The sequence below is a fragment of the Asterias rubens genome, chromosome 17 (genome assembly GCF_902459465.1).
Source record: "Asterias rubens chromosome 17, eAstRub1.3, whole genome shotgun sequence".
Taxonomy (NCBI): domain Eukaryota; kingdom Metazoa; phylum Echinodermata; class Asteroidea; order Forcipulatida; family Asteriidae; genus Asterias; species Asterias rubens.
In genome coordinates, this window is record NC_047078.1 from 5,803,613 (window position 1) to 5,826,314 (window position 22,702).

The 22,702-nt window shown below is 38.0% G+C and overlaps 1 protein-coding gene across 1 annotated transcript in view; it reads right to left on the reverse strand.

Annotated features, from left to right (window-relative positions):
• Nucleotides 1-22,362, reverse strand: part of LOC117301853 (dual specificity tyrosine-phosphorylation-regulated kinase 1B-like) — a 49,438-nt gene extending 27,076 nt beyond the window's left edge. The window contains exon 1 of the mRNA XM_033785845.1: nucleotides 20,920-22,362. Coding sequence (XP_033641736.1) covers nucleotides 20,920-21,055 — 136 coding nt within the window. The 5' untranslated portion in view covers nucleotides 21,056-22,362. The remainder of the gene's footprint in view (nucleotides 1-20,919) is intronic.
• Between the last annotated feature and the right edge of the window lie 340 nt (nucleotides 22,363-22,702).

Sequence of the window (22,702 nt, forward strand, 5' to 3'; positions counted from 1 at the left end):
AAATCCATCCGATATCGAAATCGTTTCCAAATTAATATTGCGATATTCGATAATATCGTGATATCGCCCAAGCTTAAAATTAATCTAGATTAATATGTTGAATTTGCATCGGGGATGAAGAATATTCGTTTGGTTTTACGTTTACACCAATGTGTTAGCACTGTATACTCAGAATACCAAATTTGATGACAAAAATAACAGGCACAAGATCTGCTTGTTAATCTCATGTGTACATTCATTGGTTCTTTTTTGTGGTTTCTGTTAATGAGGTATTTTCTATATACACAAGTTTTTGTTCAAGATCCAAACGTTTGGACTCTAATACATATAATGGGAGACTTTCTGGGACGATGGAGGGCAGCAGACTTACTGGGTAAATCCATTGTTCTCAGAATTATGCGCATGCTCAGAACTACGTAAACAATGGAAATTTACCCGGTAAGTCTGCTGCCACCTAGCGTTGGAAAGTCTCGTATTGCTTTTGCTGGTCTCTCTCAATACCCAAACCATCAAAATCAGAAAAAAAAAACATGAGATGGAATCCCGAGGAGTTATAGATAGGGCAAACGATAACCTTTCTGATTTCAATCGATTCAAAACATTGAGCCGCACAATCCTTGAACTTTAGCGGCTGGCCAACATCTCTCATTTTGCCTCTTAAAATAGTCTCATCTACTGACAGATTGTTTTAATTGAAGTGCTCTTTTACAACATCTTGCTGCCGGCCGAAGATTTTCCCTGCCTCTCCAAGAATGCTATTCACTGCCTTAAAGATGTGGTAACATTAGAGGGAATTAAATTAAGCCGCTTAAAGGTCAAATCTTGCAAGGTGAAAAGTCCAAATGTAAAGAAAGATTTTTTACAATAACTTAGACCATATCTGTTGAACTCCATTCCAAGACTTTTATTTTACATTTGTTTTATTGTATTTCAGCCCACCAGCGTTAGCCCCAATAACAGGATGGATAAAAACATTAAATAGCACTCGAGATGTCATGTAAGATAACTTTATAGGAGAATACAGACCGATTCATGCTTCCTGTGAATGTGATACAAATTTTGACATTCGCAACAAATAATTCGGAAGAGTTGAAATGTGCAGCGAAAACAGGGCTGTGACGTCAAAGTACATGTATGAAACAGGCTTTATAGTCCATCTTCTCAGTTTGAACTGACAAACCCTTGTTGGATGCTAATGTATAATGTAAAACAAATCTTCAATGATTATTTCACTGGTGTGGCCAGCTTTTGCACTTGTCCATAACTCACATTAAAGGCACTGGATACGTTTGGTAACTGCTAAACAAAATATATAAGCATTAAACTTATTTGGTAACGAGGTATAGAAAGCTGTTGGTGGTATAAAACATGAGAACGACTCCCTCTTGAAGTAACATAGTTTTTCAGGAAGAGGTAATTTCTAAGTCAAAGCATCTGAAGAAAGCACACAAATTTGTGCAACAAGGGTGTTTTTCTTTCATTATTTTCTTGCATCCTATTTTGAGTAATTACTAAATCGTGTGTCCAGTGCCTTCAAAATTGTGTACCATGTGTGTATTGTAGAGAAAAGGTAAAGTAAAAAAAAATACACAGTCCCTAGTTGAACAACTGGTAGAGTTCAGGTCACCCTGGATGGCCTTGTCCAAACATAAACATTAGCTCTGGGCAAACCCTTCCCTCAATCCAACCAGACTGTCTGCTAGTCACAACATTGTCTGCTAGTCTAGCACTCACCAGGGTTGCTGCTCAAAAGGCTAATCTGTCTCAGCCTTGACTTTGGTTGTTGGGGGGGAGGGGAGGGGGATAGAATGGGAGGAGGAAGGGGGTTTCTAACAAAGCGCTTAGTGTGGTTCTCTGCAAAGTGGACAAGTGCAAAGTTTCTGAAAGAATAAATCAATCAATCAAACCATCAATCAATCAATCAGACAATCAATTAACTGTAGAACCTTCAGAAAACAAGACTCTCTTACTTAAATACCATGGAGCTGTAGCTGTATGCTTTAATAATAATAATACCACAGTTTAAATGCAAGTAGAGTAATCTGTTTAACCTTGGCTGGTTTTCAACCACAGAAAACCATTTTTAAATTGTATCTTCCTGCTTACCAACAAATTATTCGCTTATGGTCCCTGGTAAATTTTTGTGGAGAGTAAACCAAAATTCCTCTTGAAGTAGCAACTGATCAAGAAATTTGGCTCAGTGCGGAGTAAAAATCTTACAATTGGGTCCAGTTTCTTAAAGCCGCTTTCAAGCAGAATATATTACTTAAAAATGTTCTGCTTAGCCAAAATAAGCAGGATGATACCAGTCAAGGATTGTACACGTGGCATGGTATTTTGGCTGGTAACTTTCTAGTTAGCAAAATGTGCTGAGCTACTTTTTGAGCTGAAGCATACTCTATGAAATTGGGCCATGATCTGAAAATTGATTGGATTTAACGATTCATACTGTATAAAAAAAAAAACATTGTGTTTTCAAGAAAATGGAAATGTCCTCTAGATTCCACTGTAGAAAAAATGCCTGGTATGCATGAAAAAAAAAACTGTCAAAACAAAATTGTCATAATTTGGATATGTGACTGTAAATAATACTTCATAACCATCATAACGTACATTTGTTATCGTCCATGATAGCAGTTATCCGAGTCACCAAACAAAGGGGGAAATCCCATCACTGTTTTCAATTTGTTGTTCTCAGACATTAGATTTGGGACTCGCATGATAAAACTTAACTTTTTACTTAATAAGCTAGGCACGAAACAAATATGCTAACCAGATAGAATTTATCAGGTTTCCAGCCAACTGTCTCCATTTGGTTTCCTACTTAGTTTTGCTAAGCACTAAGGTTATAAATCCCTATTTCTGCTAAAGAAGTTCAATGAAAACGAGCCCAGGTTTTAAAATTGTAATGGAATTCAACCCAAATGTTGCTAACCCTAAATAAAGAACAGACCATTTCCTCATATTACACTGTAGTTGATATTTCATTGCATCAAAGGCAAAAAAACAACCCTACAAAAAAAAACCTACATCAACAACAACAAAAGGCATCTACATGTATGTATCCATACAAACAAATTCTTTTACAAAGCAGTAAACCAAAATCTTTCCAGTTTACACACAATTTAATAAATCGTATGCTCTTCAAATCTTAAACAAGAACTTCAACATCAGAAAAAATGGTTGCTTTAAATGCTTCGAGAATGTACTAGTGTACAATTTAGTTAGCAGGTTAAATAAAACTTCCTTTATAAAATTGATTAATATTTATAATGCATATTTTGCGTGTACACATTTATAGCTGTATGTGTCACAATCCTCATAATATTATACAGACATATGTTTTTATGTATAGAACAGTACAGGAAGGCTGCCAAGGCCATTGCATGGCTTGTTGCCATGGAGACCGGTCACCATGGCAACTTGACATAAAATACATGAACAATGACTGCTGAATCTATTCATGATTTTGTTTTTCCGGGTTATGATTTTTTTTCCACGATAAAAAAAATAGACCTTGTCATAGTGAAACACCAGAGGGCCCGATTCATAGCTCTAGCTGCTTTCCTAAAGCAGAGAATATTGCTTACCAATTTCCTTCTAAGCAAGAATGAGCAGGACACCAGATGTGAAAAATGGTATTTTGGCCAATAACCTATTCTACTCACTGATAATGTTGTCCTTAGCTACGTATTTTGCTTAATGCAGCTCTATGAAATTGGACCCTGTTGATAATGCCTGAAAAAGAACACCTCAAAATTTGCTTTAAATTTAAGACATAATATCATAATCAACTGTTGTTACAATGTTTCATTTTACAGTTTAATTTTTTCACTGCGAGTTCCCGTCAATTGTGTAATCTCCAGCAGTGAAAATACCGTTTTTCACGCCCATTCAATTCTCTCAATCATTAAGCCCCTACGGTGATACCAACACTAGCTATGAAGGGGCCCCCTTGGGTTACCGGCTGACATGACCATATCAGGCTAGCTGTCAAGCAAGGCCTCCTGTCGGTACTCCGTTCCACCGGTATGCATGGCATTCTGAACATGAGGACCTGGCATGCCGATCATACCACCGCTGGACTAAAACGGCAGAAGGGGGAGATTTCTTTCTTAATTCAAATTTTTCATTTTCTGCTTTGCTGCGAAGAGACAATTTTAATGGCCGTACCAGATGTGATTGTCATGTGACTTGATATGATGCACAAAATACACAGAGCAGTCCTTAGCAACTGATCTGTGATGTCATGAATTGTTTTCTTTCAAGCCTTCAAAATTTGGTTACAATGTGGCAGGCCTGTTACTTCAGACGGAGTTAACAAAGGTGATTGCCTTCATGCCCCATGTCTTTGCCTTGGTGCCCTTCCTTAAAATGCTACAGTGTAGAAATTTTACCATTTCCTTAAAGGGTGGGTGCCCTTTACCAAGGATAAAATGTCTTTGTGCCCCTGCCCTTTCAAAAATTAAGCATACTGTTACAGGCCTGAGCCTTGGTGCCCTTTCAAATGCTATGAAATTTACATTTTCCTCATAGGGGTGCACTTCAAGAAGAAAACATGCCTGATCTTTAAAAATAAACCCCTGTTTACAGAATGAAACAACCCAAGCATGAAGAAATACTTGGGAGATGACAGTTCCGGTGAAGTTATTCTAGCCGGATTCTTACGCCATTATTGCTCTCTTATTCATCGTTAGAATTACGCCCACTGTGACCTGACTCATTCCGTTTACATCCAAAGAAACAAAATGGTTTGGAGAAGAGTCACTATGAAACATTTCAGCTACGTTACTTTTTGTAAACCTGCCAAGTCCTACATACATCTAACCCGGGGCCAATTTCATAAAGCCTTTCAGCACAAAAGCTTGTGCACAGAATAGTGTTGCTTAGCAGAAAAGACTACCAGCCCAAATTACAATAATTTCACATTGTTGTGACTGATGCTAACCTAAATTTTTAAATCAGCTTTAATGAAATATGGCCCAGGGAGAAACCGTACACAAGCCTAGAATTTCAACTTTGATAAGACAATTTAACCATTTTGCATAGGTCACTTCTATTGTTGCCTTCAGATTGGATGCTTTGGGCTATAAAAGGCGCTTGTTATAAAATGATTTTGGTAGAATATATAATTATAATTTACGTAAATATTCCTCGAAATGTTTTTTCCTTCTTTTCTTTTTTTTCATGACAAAACACAGTCCGCCTTTATGAAGGACCAATTTTTTGACCCCACAAAATGACAGACCTCATAAATTACAACAATTGTAACAATTCAAACAGCTTACAAAAACAAAATATCAAAGCAATGAGCCCTCTTAATAAGGTCTATAATGAGAAACGGTTGATGGGGCACCAGGGCCAAAACAAAGGCATCAAAAACCATGGCATCCATGTAAATCCAGGCCTGTGGGTTGCTTAAAGCCATTGGACCCTTTCGGTTCAGAAAAAAAAAAAAAGTTCACAGATTTACAATAACTTACAGGGTTTACAGAAGGCAATGGTGAAAGACTTCTCTTGAAATATTATTCCATGAAATGCTTTACTTTTTGAGAAAACAGCAAAACAATATAAATTCTCGTTAACGAGAATTACGGATTTATTTTAAACACATGTCATGACACGGCGAAACGCGCGGAAACAAGGGTGGGTTTTCCGTTGTTTTCTCCCGACTCCGATGACCGATTGAGCCTAAATTTTCACAGGTTTGTTATTTGATATGGAAGTTGTGGTACACAAAGTGTGGGCCTTGGACAACACTGTTTACCGAAAGGGTCCAATGGCTTTAATATGCAAGTCTACTTGCAACTTGTCTTCTGTATAAATTTTAACTCAATGTAAATGAGGAATTTGTCATAAAGAATTTAGAGTTCAGAAGCTTCAGGAAACTTCTTTCAGATTTTATTGAAACAAATATTCAGGAATTAACCCCACAGCTAGACTTACCCATTTTTATAAATAGGGGTGTTACTTTAATATCACTGTCAGATAAACTCGATGGTACATATATAAAAAATGATTCAGAAAGATTCAGAATATGGACAATCTCCTGGAAGGCATCCAGGACAAAATTCTTTGCATTTTTCAGTTTCGTTATTTTTCTGTCACGTTGCATAAAAATGTCTCTGACTAAGATTAGAAGGAAACAATTTCAAGAATTGAGACGTCGTTGACGCGACAAAAGCAAAAATCCTATTTCATCAAACTGTCAGGCACGAAGGACACAAATTTGCTAAGCATAAAAATGTTGCTTAGCCATTAAGTGTCTATGTTTCATACCTCACTGTCCCTTAGTGATTGGAGGCAACAACCTCTATTACCCTCATTATGCCAATTGTGCCCCACTGCCCCTTGACATTTTTGTTATTATTATTATTATTATTTATTCAGCCGCTTCAACGATACAAGAAAATACAAGAATACTTCCAGATGGGCTTGTAGTACTAAACCAAAGCAAAGTAAGTTGATCTGTAGACCTGCCTCCCCACATGTTCAAATACAAATTGACATAACCCTTATAGACAGAGGTGCCCCTTGCTCGTATTACAAACAAAATACTATCATGAATCTTTTTCATTGTTTATGACGACAGTCACAGAAATGTATCAAGTTCAAAAAATAACTGTTATAACTGAAGTCAAATGAAAGGGTAAAAAAGAAACACCAGATGAACAAATAGTCTTTACAAATCCCCCAAATAATTAAATTCAAAGAAATATTTAGGCCTATATTATGGTACCTACTTATGGAACCCTAAATTTGTGTTTACAAAAACTCAATTTAGTTTAAAATACATACCCAAAAAAATATATTAAAAAAACCCCACAAATTAGTGAATCATTCTTTAAAGAAAATCCACTAAAATGAGAAATGTGTTATTGATTGCCCCGATAACAAGGTATATTTATTGAGTGGCTGCTGCTAGGCAGACACACTGCAGGACCAGGCTGCCATTGGCCGCTGTCTGACCTCCCCTGTGAATGGAGACCAGGCATTTGCATTAAAGGAGCTGTCTAATGTCTCAATTGCACTCAACTCAAACAATAACTACCGAGGAAAAAAAAGAGTACATCGGATGCCATTGCCCTCAGTTCTTTTGTCACTCTATTATAAAAGGACAGAACTCTAAAAGACAGAATGCCATGTCTAATGCTTTCAACAAAAACACACAGCAGATATTTTGGCTAGCACGCTTCAACTTAATAATGTGACAATAATACCATTTATAGAGTTTTTCTTGACTCATGGCAGTATCAGCAGCATCATTGTCAGCATAAACAAAGAGTGATTCTTAACTTAATTTATCAGGACGGTAATCTTATGAAAGATAAACAAATTTAATAAAAATTCTTGGAAAGACATTTCTTAAATTTACGGTATTTTTTTCCAGACCAGGTCGCTTCAAGTTCAACAGAAAATATCCTTACATCATAGCAGTTTTATCATATTTTGACTGTCTGGGGACAGTGTTGTTGTCTCGTGTAAATGGCCAAATAAATAATTAATAACAGTTGAAAAAAAATGAAACAAACAAAAACACTTTTTTTTCTCTTCATGTTTTGTATCATTAGACCATGGGGTGATCGCTAGAATTGTTCAAAACCGTAGTCCCCACCTTTGGACCACGCGATTTTTGTATGTAGGTATGAAATAAAATACAGAACATCCCTTTCTTGCTGTTGCTTGGCGAAAATCCTGCACCGTATCCCGAAAAGAAACAATTACGGCGACAAATAGTGATCTAAAAATCCTCGGAAGCCTGCGATGTGGGTGACGTCATTCGAAGCATTATCGTGTTTCGTTCCCACACTGTACCGCTATAACATACAGTGTAATTCTTCAAACCCCTGAATAAAAGGATGACGATTTACAGGCTCGTTCGACAAAATTACAAGTTATCACACAAGCGCGAGTGGAAATACGAACAAAATAGTGCGTCTGCGTCCTATAACTCGACCGCGCGTGTGATAATAAAAATTGAACACACGCACATCGTAGCAACTTGAACTTGATGTTCAATGAATAAAAATCATGGGTTTTTGTTGTAGGCCTTTGCATGTAATCCGACAGAAAAGGGGAAAATTTACTTCGTTCACATTAAACACTTGGAAAAGGTTCTTTCACTGCCGTGAACGATTGGTGAATAGTCCCAGTGATTACAGAGGTTGTCAAAAAATACTGTTTTTGACCTAAAATGACCCAAAAATTGGTCCGTTCACAAACTGTGCAGTTTTAGAGCTTAGCAACAACCAAATTCGGATTCAGTACCATTGAAACCCTTGTGCATCAAATTTCATGCGGTCCGGAGATGGGGACCACGTAACCCCCAAAATAGGCCCCTTTAGAATACCCATCCCATGGTCTACATGAAATTATCATGTATTTGGTCACTGTTTTAAAAAATACCTTTAGCACAACAAAAAAGAACCAATCACTAAATCAAGCATTTGGCTACACCCTTAACATTGCCTGTAGCAGCAGCCGTAGCTGTAGCCATCAATTCAGATACAACCTCACAAATCGTAGGCTGAACTGGCTACAATACCTGGTACCATCTTGGCTTAAAGGAAGTTAGTATACATTGCAGACATTGAACATGACACAGATTAGTGATAATAACAGCACCCCAGAGTTCCCCTTTAAGGCTGACCCATCTTCAGCAGCTCAGTATCATGTGTGTGGCTGACTGGTACAGAACATGCAGCATGCATAGGCACTGCCTGTCTTGTACACAACAGGATCATTGAACTGCAACACACACAGTACTAGAACCTATACTACCCAAGCGCCACATTTGCATGGCCATGAGACTGGGGGCCTCCACAAGGTGGAAAAACAAACTACATCATCCCAATCAGCTGTTTCTCCATGCCTTGTGTACACACAACACTCTAGTGGGGTACTTTCCCTATGGTGACCTGAGGTCAGAGTAAACTCAGGTCATGTGAGAAAGAAGACAAAAACTGCAAATAATTCTACTTTTAAGCTCATATGGAGTGGGAGGGTTTCGTTTTAGATGGTTTTTATTAATTTGTGACCTAATTTGAAAGTAGGGTACCTGTATCAAGTTGAATTTTTATTGGATTCTGGACAAGGAAATAGGGTTAAAAAAAGAAGAGAAAAAATGAGCTCGGCGAGATTCACCTTATTTGGTAAAAAACCACAATTTTATTACTATGAACGGCTCTCTGTTGCTTGTTACTAAATAAATGTTTACGCTAATTTACGCTGTTTTGAGTAATTAATAAAAGATTCCAGTACTTAAAAATGAATCCTCCTTTTTGTTAATACATCAATTCAGTGTACTCTCAAACCACTTTTACTTCAAGTGAGCTTTTAACACTAAATTGAATTTGGCAATCACCACGCTGTTAGCAATTTAACATCACCCTAACAAACTTATAACTCTCACATTACATGAATCCAATCTAACATGACTGCAGAATAAACGAACATCATGTGTTTGACATTGGATGAAATCTGGCACACTTGGTCTAGAGTTACAACTTTCAGTAGGAGATGCACTCACTAGCAAGACTAAGCAGGCCTGTATGTATGTATGCTTCATTTTTGAAATGGCCAGGGCACCAAAGGCATTTTCTTCTTGGCAAAGGGGTACCCTACGACTATGAGGGAATTGTAAATTTCTACAGAGCATTTTAGGGGCACCAAGGCAATGACCAGGGGGCACAGAGGCTTTGATGCCTCCCCGAAGGATGCAGGCCTGCTAAGCCTGAGCGACTAGTGAAATTTGCTACATGACTATTCGTGCCTAGTCGGGACTAAATTTTACTTCCCAAGATACATTTTGCCGTATCTTGTTTGCCACAGGCACAATAAAGTGAAATTCATGCTGAAAGGATTGAAATATTGCACTGATGTCTGATTGTGTTTCATTTATAAGTAAATTATGTTGTTGCGAATAGTAGTGAGCAACACATTTGGTTAACCAAGCAGGAGGTCGCGGCTATTTTTGTAGTACAATGTAGTCGTGGCGGCACTATAATTCAAGCAGTTGAAAAATGGTAGTCCCGACTCGAATCAATAGTCATACTACGACACCAGTCGCCCAGGCTTAAACGGGACAGTACATGTAGTTGGCGATGTTGGCGGACAGTATGCATAGCGGACAGTCTAGGCTTTTAGGTCGATTGAACCCTAAACTACGATTGAACTACCGTCGATCGATGCAGACTTTCCAAAAAAATATTCACAAATCGATAAATCAATATATGAGGCATTATGACATTAAAATGGTCGACTTGTTTGCAAACTAATTTCGTCTGTAAACATCTGTTAAAAACTGAGGTGTTACATTATTTTCACGATTGTTCATTTCGGAACAACAGTACTTCAACATTGATCCATGTCTCCTACATGTCTATGAGAATTTAAACAATTAATCTTTTTTTCAACAACTTAAATAACATTCCAGCAGAAAGGGCAAGTTTTGTTTTTTTTACTTTTGAATAATGAATGCATTATAAAGTTTAAATCTGTGATTGTTTTTCACATCTCTGGAAAGTACACACATAAAGTGCTTTTAAACCAAATAATGTTCAAACTCAATGACTGTTGCTGAAATTTTTTTAGCTCAATCACAGAAACACATTTTCAAGATTTTGGAGTCTTAAAGCAAGTCCTGTAAGTAAAGTGAACTTAAAAGTATTTTTAAAATACACATTCCGCCCTGAAATTGTGTGTCAAATACACTGAATACATGCCCAGAAAAAAACCTCTAAATATAAATAATTATTTTAAACACATCGGAAAGGTGATATTTCTCAAGTTTAAATCCAGCAATTTCTTCTAAGATAAGAACATTAAATGAAACATTGCAACAGAATCCAGGCCTAATATAAGAAATTTGTTTGAACCTTCCTTCGCAAATTTAGCTGGACTCGTTCCCAAGTGCTTTTTGATAACAACCCAACATTGCCACACTTCAATCCCGTTCCAAATTATGTACACTTTACTTTAACGCTAACCTACGTAAACACACAGAGAAGAACACTAATCTTACGACTAGTGTCGGTAAGCTGATCCTTATTGGGGGTAGGAACTATAAACATCTCAAAGCCAAGGGTAGGGTACGGCACAAATGAATAACAGAGTTCGTCTAGACCCGGTATATTTGACGCGAAAATCTCCGGGAGCACAGCTACGTCACAGAGCAATCCACAACAAATTAAGACGCCACATCCTTTTGCAGGTAAAGTAAATGCACAGTCCGCATTCCGCGGCACAAACAAAGCTATTCTAAAAATTTTAATCAATGTTGCGTCGTCGGGTCTGACCCTTTGCCCTTGATCCAAAGAAGAAAGATAGGCCGAATAGAAGATGAACACGCAAGCTGTGCTGCCTTACGCAAAAGTAAGAAGGGGAAGGGGGTGCTTAGAATGTCTGCTGCTGATCACACATACTAACAAACGCAGACAGCATGTCTTCGGAAGAAATGTCAGCCTCTATGAAAAGGTTAAGAAACACTGTTGGGGGTCCCAGACAGCGATGGTAGATTTATTCATCCCGCTTATTTCCGACTGATTTATCAAAGTGTCTCGACTTATTTGGGTTATCAGTTTTGTACGAAATTGATTTGTTTTTTTGTTTTTTTGCAGAGAGACGTGTTTATCTTTCAGCTGAGTGACCCTTGGTTAATTAATGACACCATGAAGTTAAATCTGCACAAAGAAAAAACCCAGAACAGAAACCATGGGGGGGGAAAAAAAATGGGGTTTCCCCCAAAGAGTTTTATTGTTCTTCTTTTTTTAAACACGGAAGAAACATGGAGGAAACTTAAAGTAAAGGGAACTGTTTCTTCAACTGTGCAAGAAAATAAAAACCCGGACAGGCTTTGCCGCATAATATTTTAATCGCATTCTTGGGGGTGACGGATCATAAGAAATTACCTTTCAAGAAATTATTTACATGTTCCTGAAATTAAAATAATACACAATCACATTTTAAGAGTCATAGCTCAAAATTAGCAGAAAATAGCTTTGGCCTGCTGTTTAGACCCTTCATGTTAGCAGAGTCTTTCTCTAAAGGGCTTAATGAACATTTTGCCCGATCAACGTGGGACAACAGCGTAAACGCAACCTCACAGTGATCACATCAATTAGGCTAACTTACAAATTGATGAACGACAAGGGAAAGACTTAATTTGACCAATTTCATGGACCAAAACATCAACTGTCCTCCCACGCAACCTTTCCCTCCTGCACTACCCACTCTTATCATTAGCTCCGTTTAAAAACAGCTCATTTTTTAATTTAATTTTTAATGATGGATTAAGGGAACAATCCAAATCATAATGGCTTAACTAAAAATAGAATTGTATTGAAAACAAACGCTTTGTGTGGACAACATTCTAAGCCGAGCTGGTAAAAGGTCTTTATAATATAATCAGGAATTAATCAGGACGCATTCTTGTTTGTTTGCTGATTTTGTTTTTGCTGTTATTTCTTTCGTTTTGTATAGCAGTAAGCATTTCAAACCAAGCCTTTTAGGGTCATAATGGCATATCTAAAAATAGAATTGTTTAAAAAATAATTGCGTGTGTGGGCACAACATTCATATTTCTTAGCCCGAGATGGTAAAAGATCTTTGTAATCAAGACGCATTTTTGTTTGTTTACTGCTTTGTTTTTGGTGTAACTTCTTTCGTGTTTGTATCTACATGTATCAGTGGGCATTTAAAAACAAGCCTTATCGGCTTCTGTAATATGCCCTGTGGTTTGAACCGTATCCATTACATTTTTCGTTTCATTTTCATTAGTTATTTTATTACACCAGTTCTTGACTGTCTTTGACTTAAATAATTGAACTGTATGCACCAATATGGAAACAAAATTGTATAAAATTGAAATTGAATTCAGGCAAATGAGTTGGAAACTGAAGACAAATCCCAATTATTAAATATTCATGTATTCATGTATTCATGTATTCATGTATTCATGTATTCATGTATTCATGTATTCATCACCACTATTCACTAATTATTTGGTTTGGGTAGAATTTATTATGAGCAAATTGGTTTGTGTAGAATTTATTATGAGCAATGGCTCACTTGGGCCGGTAAACTCATTAACAGAAACAACCACACAAGTCCGACAGTCTTGTGTTTTTCAAACTGAACAAATCTTTAATAAAATAAAATAAAATGTGTCTGAATAACAAGTTTTAAAAGTCTGATAAATATCTTTCAATTCTGTCGAGTAAAATAATTATTTACAAAAGAATGAGCCTTCTCTAGTGCTTAAAGATTCCTTGAAACTATGTAGCTTTTTTTTCTCCGTTCTTGCCGGTCCAGTAAAAATGTTGAGCAACGAGCCCCGCGGTCCTGTGGATTTTTCCCTCCCTAATTCAAGCCCTGAAGTAAACATAGATGGATAGGGAAGGGTTGGGAAGGAACATCACGCTGTGTCTGCAGCTCATGTTAATTACACAGATGTCTGAAACCATTCCGCCCACGCACCGCTACCCAACCATCCACAACGCACGGAAAGGCAAAAGTAAAAAACAAAAAAAAACAAAAAATTCATCGTTCTAAAAACATACAGATGACCAGGGAGCCAGCGAGGCAAGGACATTCGTACACTGATTAAAGGTCTGGTGACGAGCTAGAAAATCCAGATCAAATAAAGTGCTACACCATGTATTCACATGACAGCAATTTAACTGGGGTCCCTTGCTTAATTTTTAGCAAGATTGTAAAATGTTGCAATTTTTGCAAGAGACCTTTGACAGTAGAAAAATTGTTATCCTTTCGCACGATGTACATTTTGTAAAATTTTTACAACCATGCTACAATTTAGCAAGGGACCCTTGCTAAACTGCTTACCTGTAAATTGTATCACTCATTGTACTTTTGATTGATTTTCTTTGTACAGTTTCTTTACTATAATACTTATTAAAATACCAATTCCAAATTAGAAGGTGTTGGGTGTACATCAAAATGTTCAAATTTTGCAGGTAGCAAACTGTGTCAAGGAAATGCATTGTGACAAATGCATCGGACTATATATCAAAATGTCTTCACGGAGGCAACGAAGGCGATTGCCTCCGTGCCCCCTGGTCATTGCCTTGGTGCCCTTGAAATGCTCATGAACGTAGAAATTTACAATTTCCTCATAGGGTGCCCTTTACCAAGGAGAACATGCCTTAGTGCCCTTGCCATTTCATCAAACGAAGCATACAGGCCTTGTCTTTCAATGATTGTGTATTCACCAATTCGATGATTCTAAGCGTACCATACACAACACTTCCTGGCAAAAGTTTCATTTGACATGCTCAGTTGTGCACGAGCCGTGCAGAAATTCAGGCGTCAAATTTTTCATGCATGTTAATCGTAAACACCCACACAAAAATTTCACAAAAATAAAAGTGTTTCGCAGACAAACTCTCTATTATTCACAAATGAACAAGCTGTCTCCAGTAATGTTTCAATTAATTAATTAATTGACAAACTGAGCAGTCGACTAGAGTAGGTTTATTTCCTTCAAAGTTCAAGGAGAGAAATTTGTCATGCATAATCTGAAAGTAAGCAACCACCCAAAGAATTCCACCAAAAAATAAAAGTGTTATGCCGCTTGAACAAGCTCTGTAATATTCACAAATAAACAAGCTGTCTCAATTATATACATCATGTTTCAATTAATTAATTGATTGATTGACAGACAAACTAAGCAGGCGACTTGAGCAGGATTTAACAGGGCAGGGTTATTTCCTTTAAGGAGAGAGCTGACAGAATGTGGGGGAGGATGGGATTGAGATTGGACGCATAATCCTAGACGTGTTTATTTGAAGCAAACAACAACCGGGATCCAAGATTGTGTTACCATTTTTTTTTACAGAAGAAGTCGGGACAGAATTTGTGATATAACAAGTGACTGTTTCTGTACTAACAAAACAGGGTTCAAATTTTGGGTAAAAGTCCACAATAAGGCAGGTCTTGTTGCTAAAGCAGGTCTTGTTGCTAACAGGATCTTCATTTAAGAATGAGCTTTCTACAGAGTTTTAAAATGTAGATTTCTTTTTAATTGGAGGGGAAAAAAAACCACAAGACTGCAGGGTCTTGTAGCTCATAACTGTTACTGGACAAGAGAATTGGTTAACCGAAAAGTCGAGAATCAAAATAGGAAGAATGCTATCTGCACATAGAGATGTTAAATTTGCATCGGGGATAAAGAATATTAATTTTGGTTTTTACCCATACACAATTTGTGTTAGCACTGTATACTCAGTACTTTCCCGAGTCCTGTGAAAAAAAATATCACAGGCATGTTACTCGGGTGGGATTCAAACCCACGACCATTGCAATTCCAGAGCAGTGTCTTACCAACTAGACTACCGATGTTGCCCGGTATATATCTGCACAGTTTCACATTTGAGCTGTTTTCCGAACAAGCACTAAGAGAAAATCTATCTAATATTTCTTTGAACACTCACAAGTTATTTTTTACTGTTTATAAACAGTTAACAAACAGTGAGGTGTTATAATGTAAAACATTTTATATGAAAAAAAAAAACAGTTAGTTATAGCTCCATGACTAGACCAACGCTAAAATTATTGGCCTCGGCATAGTGTTAAAATTACAGCCCCTATAACATCCAACAGCACATTATTATCTTATTAGAATTCATACAGTTCTATTATAAATAGCTTAAGACTAGATGTTACATAACCATCACAGTGCATTAAGTAGTATTATCTGTTTACCTAATGCTGACTGTACACACATGGAGATGAGTAAGAAATAAAGATTTGACTTCCAGCTGTAATAATAAGCCCTCTGCATCTAATTAACCTCTGACCCCTTGGTCAATGTAGAATGCAACTCCACACAATGCATGTCAACCATGTCCACCAATGGAGTAAATCCTTTGTTTACATTTTTACTCCAAAATAACAGCATAATGTTAGCCAGAGGGATGCCTGAAAATGCTTTTTGATACCCTGTTTAAATGTGGACACCCTGTTTTATCTTGTAGTGAACAATTTGAACAAGTTTATAATTTCCAACAAATTTTGACAATTTTTTTATTTTTGATGGTAGAATGGTCATAACTATTCCCAGCCCCTTTAATTGTTTTTTAAATATTGATGTTTTCCATAGGGTAAAACTTGTTTCAACTAATAAAAAATAATAAAAAATTGTATTCATTCTGTTAAAAATTTGGATATTTTCAACAGAATGCTTCATGGGACTATAAATGTACAGGAACACAATTTATACCGGTTTTTGTTTTCCTTTGATGGGTAGGCAGTGGACACTAATTGGTAATTCTCATAAAAATTATTAGCATAAAACCTTACTTGGTAACGAGTAATGGGGAGCTGTTAATGGTATAAAACACTGTGAGAAACGGCTCTCTCTGAAGTAACGTAGTTTTCGTGAAAGAAGTAGTTTTCCACGAATTTGATTTTGAGAACTCAGATTTAGAATTTGAGGTCTCGAAATCAGGCATCTGAAAGCACATAACTTGTGCAACAAGCACATTTTTTTCTTCTTCCATTATTCTCTGGCGAATTCGACAGCCAATTGAGCTCAAATTTCCACAGGTTTGTTATTTTAGGCATATATCAGGCATGCAACTGCCCGATGAAAAAAAAAGAGGAAACTTTTCGAGACCCACAATGGTACCCTAAAAAGTGTTGAGGTTTTTTATGCTCTTAGGATCAATCTTAGCATGTATGACAAAGACAAAGTGAAGTGTTTTATACAACTAAAATAACATGGAAAAACACCTTGCCTATGTATGCACCGTAATTCTAAGGTGGCAAACCATCGGGAGTTGATTAAGTTGAGGAAAACTAACTATTGTTTCCCAGGTAATTATGAAATTTGCATAAAATTATTATTCCCCCCCCCAAAAAAAAAGAAAAAAATCAGATTTTTTTTTTTTTTTTTGGGGGGGGGGAATAATAATTTTATGCAAATTTCATAACTACCTGGGAAACAATAGTTAGTTTTCCTCAACTTAATCAACTGCCGATGCTTTGCCGCCTTACAATGTTCGGTGAGAGCCACTTGTTCCCGCTTGCCGTCGCTTGCGAGCAGTTTACCGTCGACATCTTTTTTTTTCCAACCAGAACCACTTCCAGGTATTTTTTACTCCTTTATCAATGGCTTTAATTTGGCCAGGTACCACTCGGTCCCGCTCCAAAATATCATTTCTTTTGGATGTCATTTTGACGGACGTTTGAAGATACGACTGTTCACAACTAGCACACAGTATACATGTACATTTAGCAACTAACTCACACACACACATACATGTACATGTACAACACGTGTATACTATACTATTGCAAAACAGCGGGACCAGACGAAGACACGACCTTAGACTCATTTCAAGGCTGTATAATAACTTTGTTTAGCACACAACTCGCCTGCGCCACGGGTGCGTTCCACTGTTCCAGATTTTTCGACCGTACACACGGCTATTAGTGACCACACGCAGTGTGTAAACGTACGCTTTGCTTGCTGTGGGCTTTAGATTGACCCTGCAGTAGAATGGATTGCGTGCCGCGGCAGAGGCCAGACCATGCGTTACAATGTATTGTTGAATTCATCTTTAGATCGCGCTAACCGCGGAATGTATTTTGGATATTTTTTTAGCGCTAATCATTTGTCTTAAGATCGCGCTAACCGCGGAATGTATTTTTTTGCGCTAATAATTTTTTTGAAAACGCGGAATTCCGCGTTTCCGCGGAAGAGTTGCATGCCTGATATATGTTGAGATACACCAAGTGAGCAGACTGATCTTTGACAAATAACAATAGTGTCCAGTGTCTTTAACTCCTTTTGCAAGTCAGAAACTGACGTAATTTTGACTATTCTAGCAAATCAGAAATCGCTATAGTTTATAAAAAAAATCACTGATGTCTGCGTCCTTGTCCTTCGTTTTTCAGAAGTAAACTTGTTTTTCAGAAGTAAACTTGTTTTTCAGAAGTAAACTTAACGGCGCGTTAAAGGAACACGTTGCCTTGGATCGGTCGAGTTGGTCTTTGAAAAGTGGTTGTAACCGTTTGCTATAAAATGCATATGATTAGAAAGATATTTTAAAAGTAGAATATAATGATCCACACAAGTATTACTAGAAATTGCACGGTTTTCCTTTTACCTCGTCGACTAGCACGGTCAGCCATTTATGGGAGTCAAATTTTTTACTCCCATAAATGGCCGACGGTGTTAGTTCGCAAAGTAAAATGAAAACCACGCAATTTTGAGGCAAATGTGTGTTGATCATTGTATTCTACTTTTAAAACATCTTTCTAACCATATGTATTTTATAACAAACGTTTACGAACGCTTTTCAAATACCAACTTGACCGATCCAAGGCAACGTGTTCCTTTAACTACGTCCGTCATTCCTCATGGAATAAGCATACCAGCAAAAAAAAACGGTTCTCTTCAAAGTATAAATCCGTAAAACTCCTACACACTCACAGTCATTAGTGAACCCAACAATAAAACTGTATTGTAATTAATGTAAGAACCAACGATGCAGGTCTGGCATTTTATTCTTTAAAAGAGCAAGGCCATTTTCATTTTTTAAATATTTTGTAATCATTTATTAATGGGATACTTTTGATGGAGAACCATGACCAAGACCCTCGCTACAGGGGCCAAGACCTTCATGTAATTCCACTGGCAGGTTATGTACTTAAGGTTAATGTTCTAAACAATCACCTCAAATTGCCATGAATTTGCAATTCAGTTTTAAGTGGAAAGGTTTTTGAACTTTGAACAGTGCAAACGTACATCACTTTAATGACGTCTCTCTTTTAATTGGCCAAGTACCATCAAGGATCACAAAGTATGATTTCAAAGTTGAAAAAAGCTAGTTGCAAACGGCTTACCAACCCAAAGGACATGTATGGTATGAACGCAAAGAAATAACTAGTGGCCTGATGTTTTGACCCGAGCAGAGTTTTTCCAAAAGCTAAATTTGTTTTAAACCCCACAAATTTAAAACCCTTTTCATATTACTGACCCAATTCCCAGGACGTAAACAAACCCCAGGCAGTCGCTAGGACTAATGAATAGCCCCAACCCCATCAAATTTGTGGAAATTCACGAACTTTGTTCTCACTCATTTTAGGCATAGCGTTTTATAAGCTAGAGTCGGTATTTCTTTTGAACACCCTGTTTGAAATTTGGACAATGTTTTTGTCCTGTCATTTACATTACATGTTGGCTTAAATTGATTGTAAATGAATGATGATCACCCAGTTTTAAAATTTCAAACAAATTTGGACACCCTTGCGCCTTTACAAACTCCTGGCTAAAACATTGATTTTTAGATGAACCCACAATTTCACTTTGTGTCAATTACCACCGAGTGAAGCCCCCTAAAATCATTTGAAGTGTCTTTTATCACAAAAGAGCAACCTGTAGGCTAGGCATACAGAACACATGTGATGTCCATGTACATGAAGATAGAAGATTTAACAATAACACAAGTCAATGAGCACCAACAATGACCCCTCATAGCCCTTTAGTCCTACAACCTTTTGTTGTTTTTGAGTAGGGGAGAAAATAGTTTGTTGTTTAAACACTTATTGCAAACAAACCTTCAAGGGGGGGGGGGGGAGACTGACTTAAATTCAAAGTCTATGGGGTCAGTCATCGAACCATAAAAAGATTACACAAGGCATTGTGGTTGAGGCTAAATGTTTTTTACCTGCAGTATAAATATAGCCCCATGTGATGCACATGTGGCCACCTACCCCAATTGTGGTTTTCAACCGCAGCAGAAATGGCGGGAAACTAGTTCATGTACTGATCACTATACATTGCACATCATGTATAGTGTTTTGAATACACATGTTTTTCTCTACAATAACACAGCTGATATTTGTTCTTGGAAAAAGGCGGAATATTTTTTTTTGAAGTGTAATAACAGCTGACCTACACGTAGGCCTACATGCTGTAGGCTTTAAAGTAATAGACTTTTCATTAATTTTCTGTTTATTCCAAGGGCAAACGAGAGAGCACTGCCTCAGCAACTATCATTAAGTGTGACCACGAGCTCCATTCTTAAAATAATTTCCCGACCGGAGTCTATTTTAGAGACACTAGGCGGCAGTAAGCTATTTCTACCTCCATGGCTTAGGTCAGTTGCCGAGCCAAAATTCATAGAGAGCCTGCTTTCAAAAAGCGTAACAAATTTGCAGTAAAGTTGGCTCTTTATCTCAGAACCTTTCTAAAATCAATTGGCTGTTATAAGTTATGTATCTATCCATTTGAAAACCAGAGTTGGGTATGTTCTCTTAGTAACCGAAACCACGGCAACGGAAGCAATGACATCACAGTCCCTCCAAATAACAAGCATGACAGGTAACTTTCTAAAATCAAACAGGCAGTCCTGGTTGGTTGACCCCCGACCCTCAATAATGTAGATGTGAATGACATTGGTACAAACTATACCAGAAGGAGGAAAAAACAGTTCCGCCCCACGAATTGGAAAATTACGGAAAATTACAGTAACTCTGTGCATTGGGAATGTTGGTGGTCTCGACGTTTCAAACAATATACTCTGAAGCCGAGCAGAGTATACTATTCGAAGCAGTGAGACCAAACCGGATCTTTTCAGAGCCAACACTCCCTATTATTCATAGTTTATTTCAAGAAAATTTGAAAGCTCAAGGAGATTTTGAGAACCTCCTGAAATCTAGAAAAATACAGAGAAAACACACGCCTGTAATAGACCTTAAATGCACATGATGTCATACCAGTAGAGCGCCCTCACCTAGAGGTAAAAAAAGCGATTGTTCATTGGCCAAACCTGTGCACCGCGCATACAAATCAGTGCGTTTTGATTGTTTCGTCACTGTTTTACCTCTAAGATGGCATGCTTGATGACGTCAATGCATGGTCTATTAAATGGGGGGAAAAAAGGAGGTACATACGTCTACCATTAGCTCTCCGACGTCCAGCGATGGGGTTGACTGGGAGACACGGCGAGCCTTCAGTCCTCCTCCATGCAGAGGAGGAATCACGCGACAGCATGCCTTGATTGGTGCTCCCGTGGCCCTGTTGAACCATCAGCAACGTAACACGTGACGTCCTCTTGGGGGGCAAATCCAAAAAGCGTTGTGTTCAGGAGGAAAGCCACAGTTTTTTCCCGCGTGGGTTCGTACAAATGATTTCCACGTTTTGCGATTTTGTAAAGATGAATCGTGAATATGACGCAAAGTATTTGGAATCCAACACACTGCTTGATCACATGAGGGTAACCGGCAATTTTAATGATGATAAAGTCCCTATTGCTCTTGATGTCAATAAGTTCAGTATAGAGAAACGATGGTGGCACACGATGCTAGTCATAATTTGGTTTTCGGTTAGGCCGCTTTTAAAAACAAAAACAAACCTGCAATCACGTCAATATCATCTCCAAAAACTCAATCCAATCCAAGTTCGAGAAACTTCAGGTGAGACGTAATGTCCTTCCACACAAGTGTACAATCTCGTATTACATCCAAGTGGTCAATTCCGGCGTCCTGTTGTCAAAATATAGGCGTCAACAATCTAAACGAGGACAACAACAACAAAGCCTGATACGTATCACTTCCTGGTTTTGTCAATCCAAGTACGCACCATCACTGATGAAAAATAATTAACACCTACTTCCTCACGACGAGATTAATTTGGTGACACGAGAGAAGCCCGTCTCTAAATCCCTCAGCTGCGATCCTCAAACCCGACGTGATGACAGCGACACTAAAAAAGGATATCCAGTTCATAAATCTTCATCGAGTTAAAATTATAATAACATGAAAGCACTTCTCTGTAAACCTCACTCAGCAGTTACATGTACATCCGTATGAACCCCGGGTAGCAACAACACAGCATGGGGATTTCCCAACCAGCACCCCATACACTGGGTACACTAAAAAGCTGCTATTAGCTGAACCGACACTTCCAGTCTGACATTCAACCCTCGCCGGGTCGTCGTAAGAATATTACTGCCTCCACGCTTTGCTTCCAAAAATGGAGAGATGAACTCCAAACAAGAATTCAGACTGTGTGTGTGGATGACGACAGTTACTGAAGATGATCCAGCTCCAAGCAGCCGGTGAGCAAACAGCGTACGTCAGTACACGGATAACATCTACAGAGAGCATCTAAAATATTTCCAAGTGAAAAGCTCCCGGCTCAGTCGGCCTCCAGTCACAGAGAAAAGGTTACCAATTGATCACAGTGTCAACTCCATAGATTGTTGGTCCGTAGCAAAGAAGGATTGCTAGCTGATAATGATGACCAGGTATTCACCTTTATGTTGTCTGTTGTTACCGGCAAAACGAAGCCTCCTGTCATACACAACCTATTTTCAAAACCCCTGTATATTACGAGCCTTGTACAAATTCAGACAGTTAATTTGCTCATACACTCAAACAGTCCTAACGCACAGCTCACCAATATGGAAATCCTATCTGCAAACGCCCACCGGGATATCCGACAAGCCTATCAGACGGTGCACCCCATTGGTCAAACACAATACTTCTGGGATAAGGGCAATAGTTTAGGGGAGCCAATCAGATAAGGGGTCAGTGAAGGGTGAGGCATTGACTGCTTGGCCACTCAGCTGACAATCATCTGTGGGTAGAATTTGGACCGTACCATTTCCCAGACAGGGTGACTCATTATGAGTGTATTCATGGGGGAGGGGGAGAGGCAGCTGGAAAAGGAAAG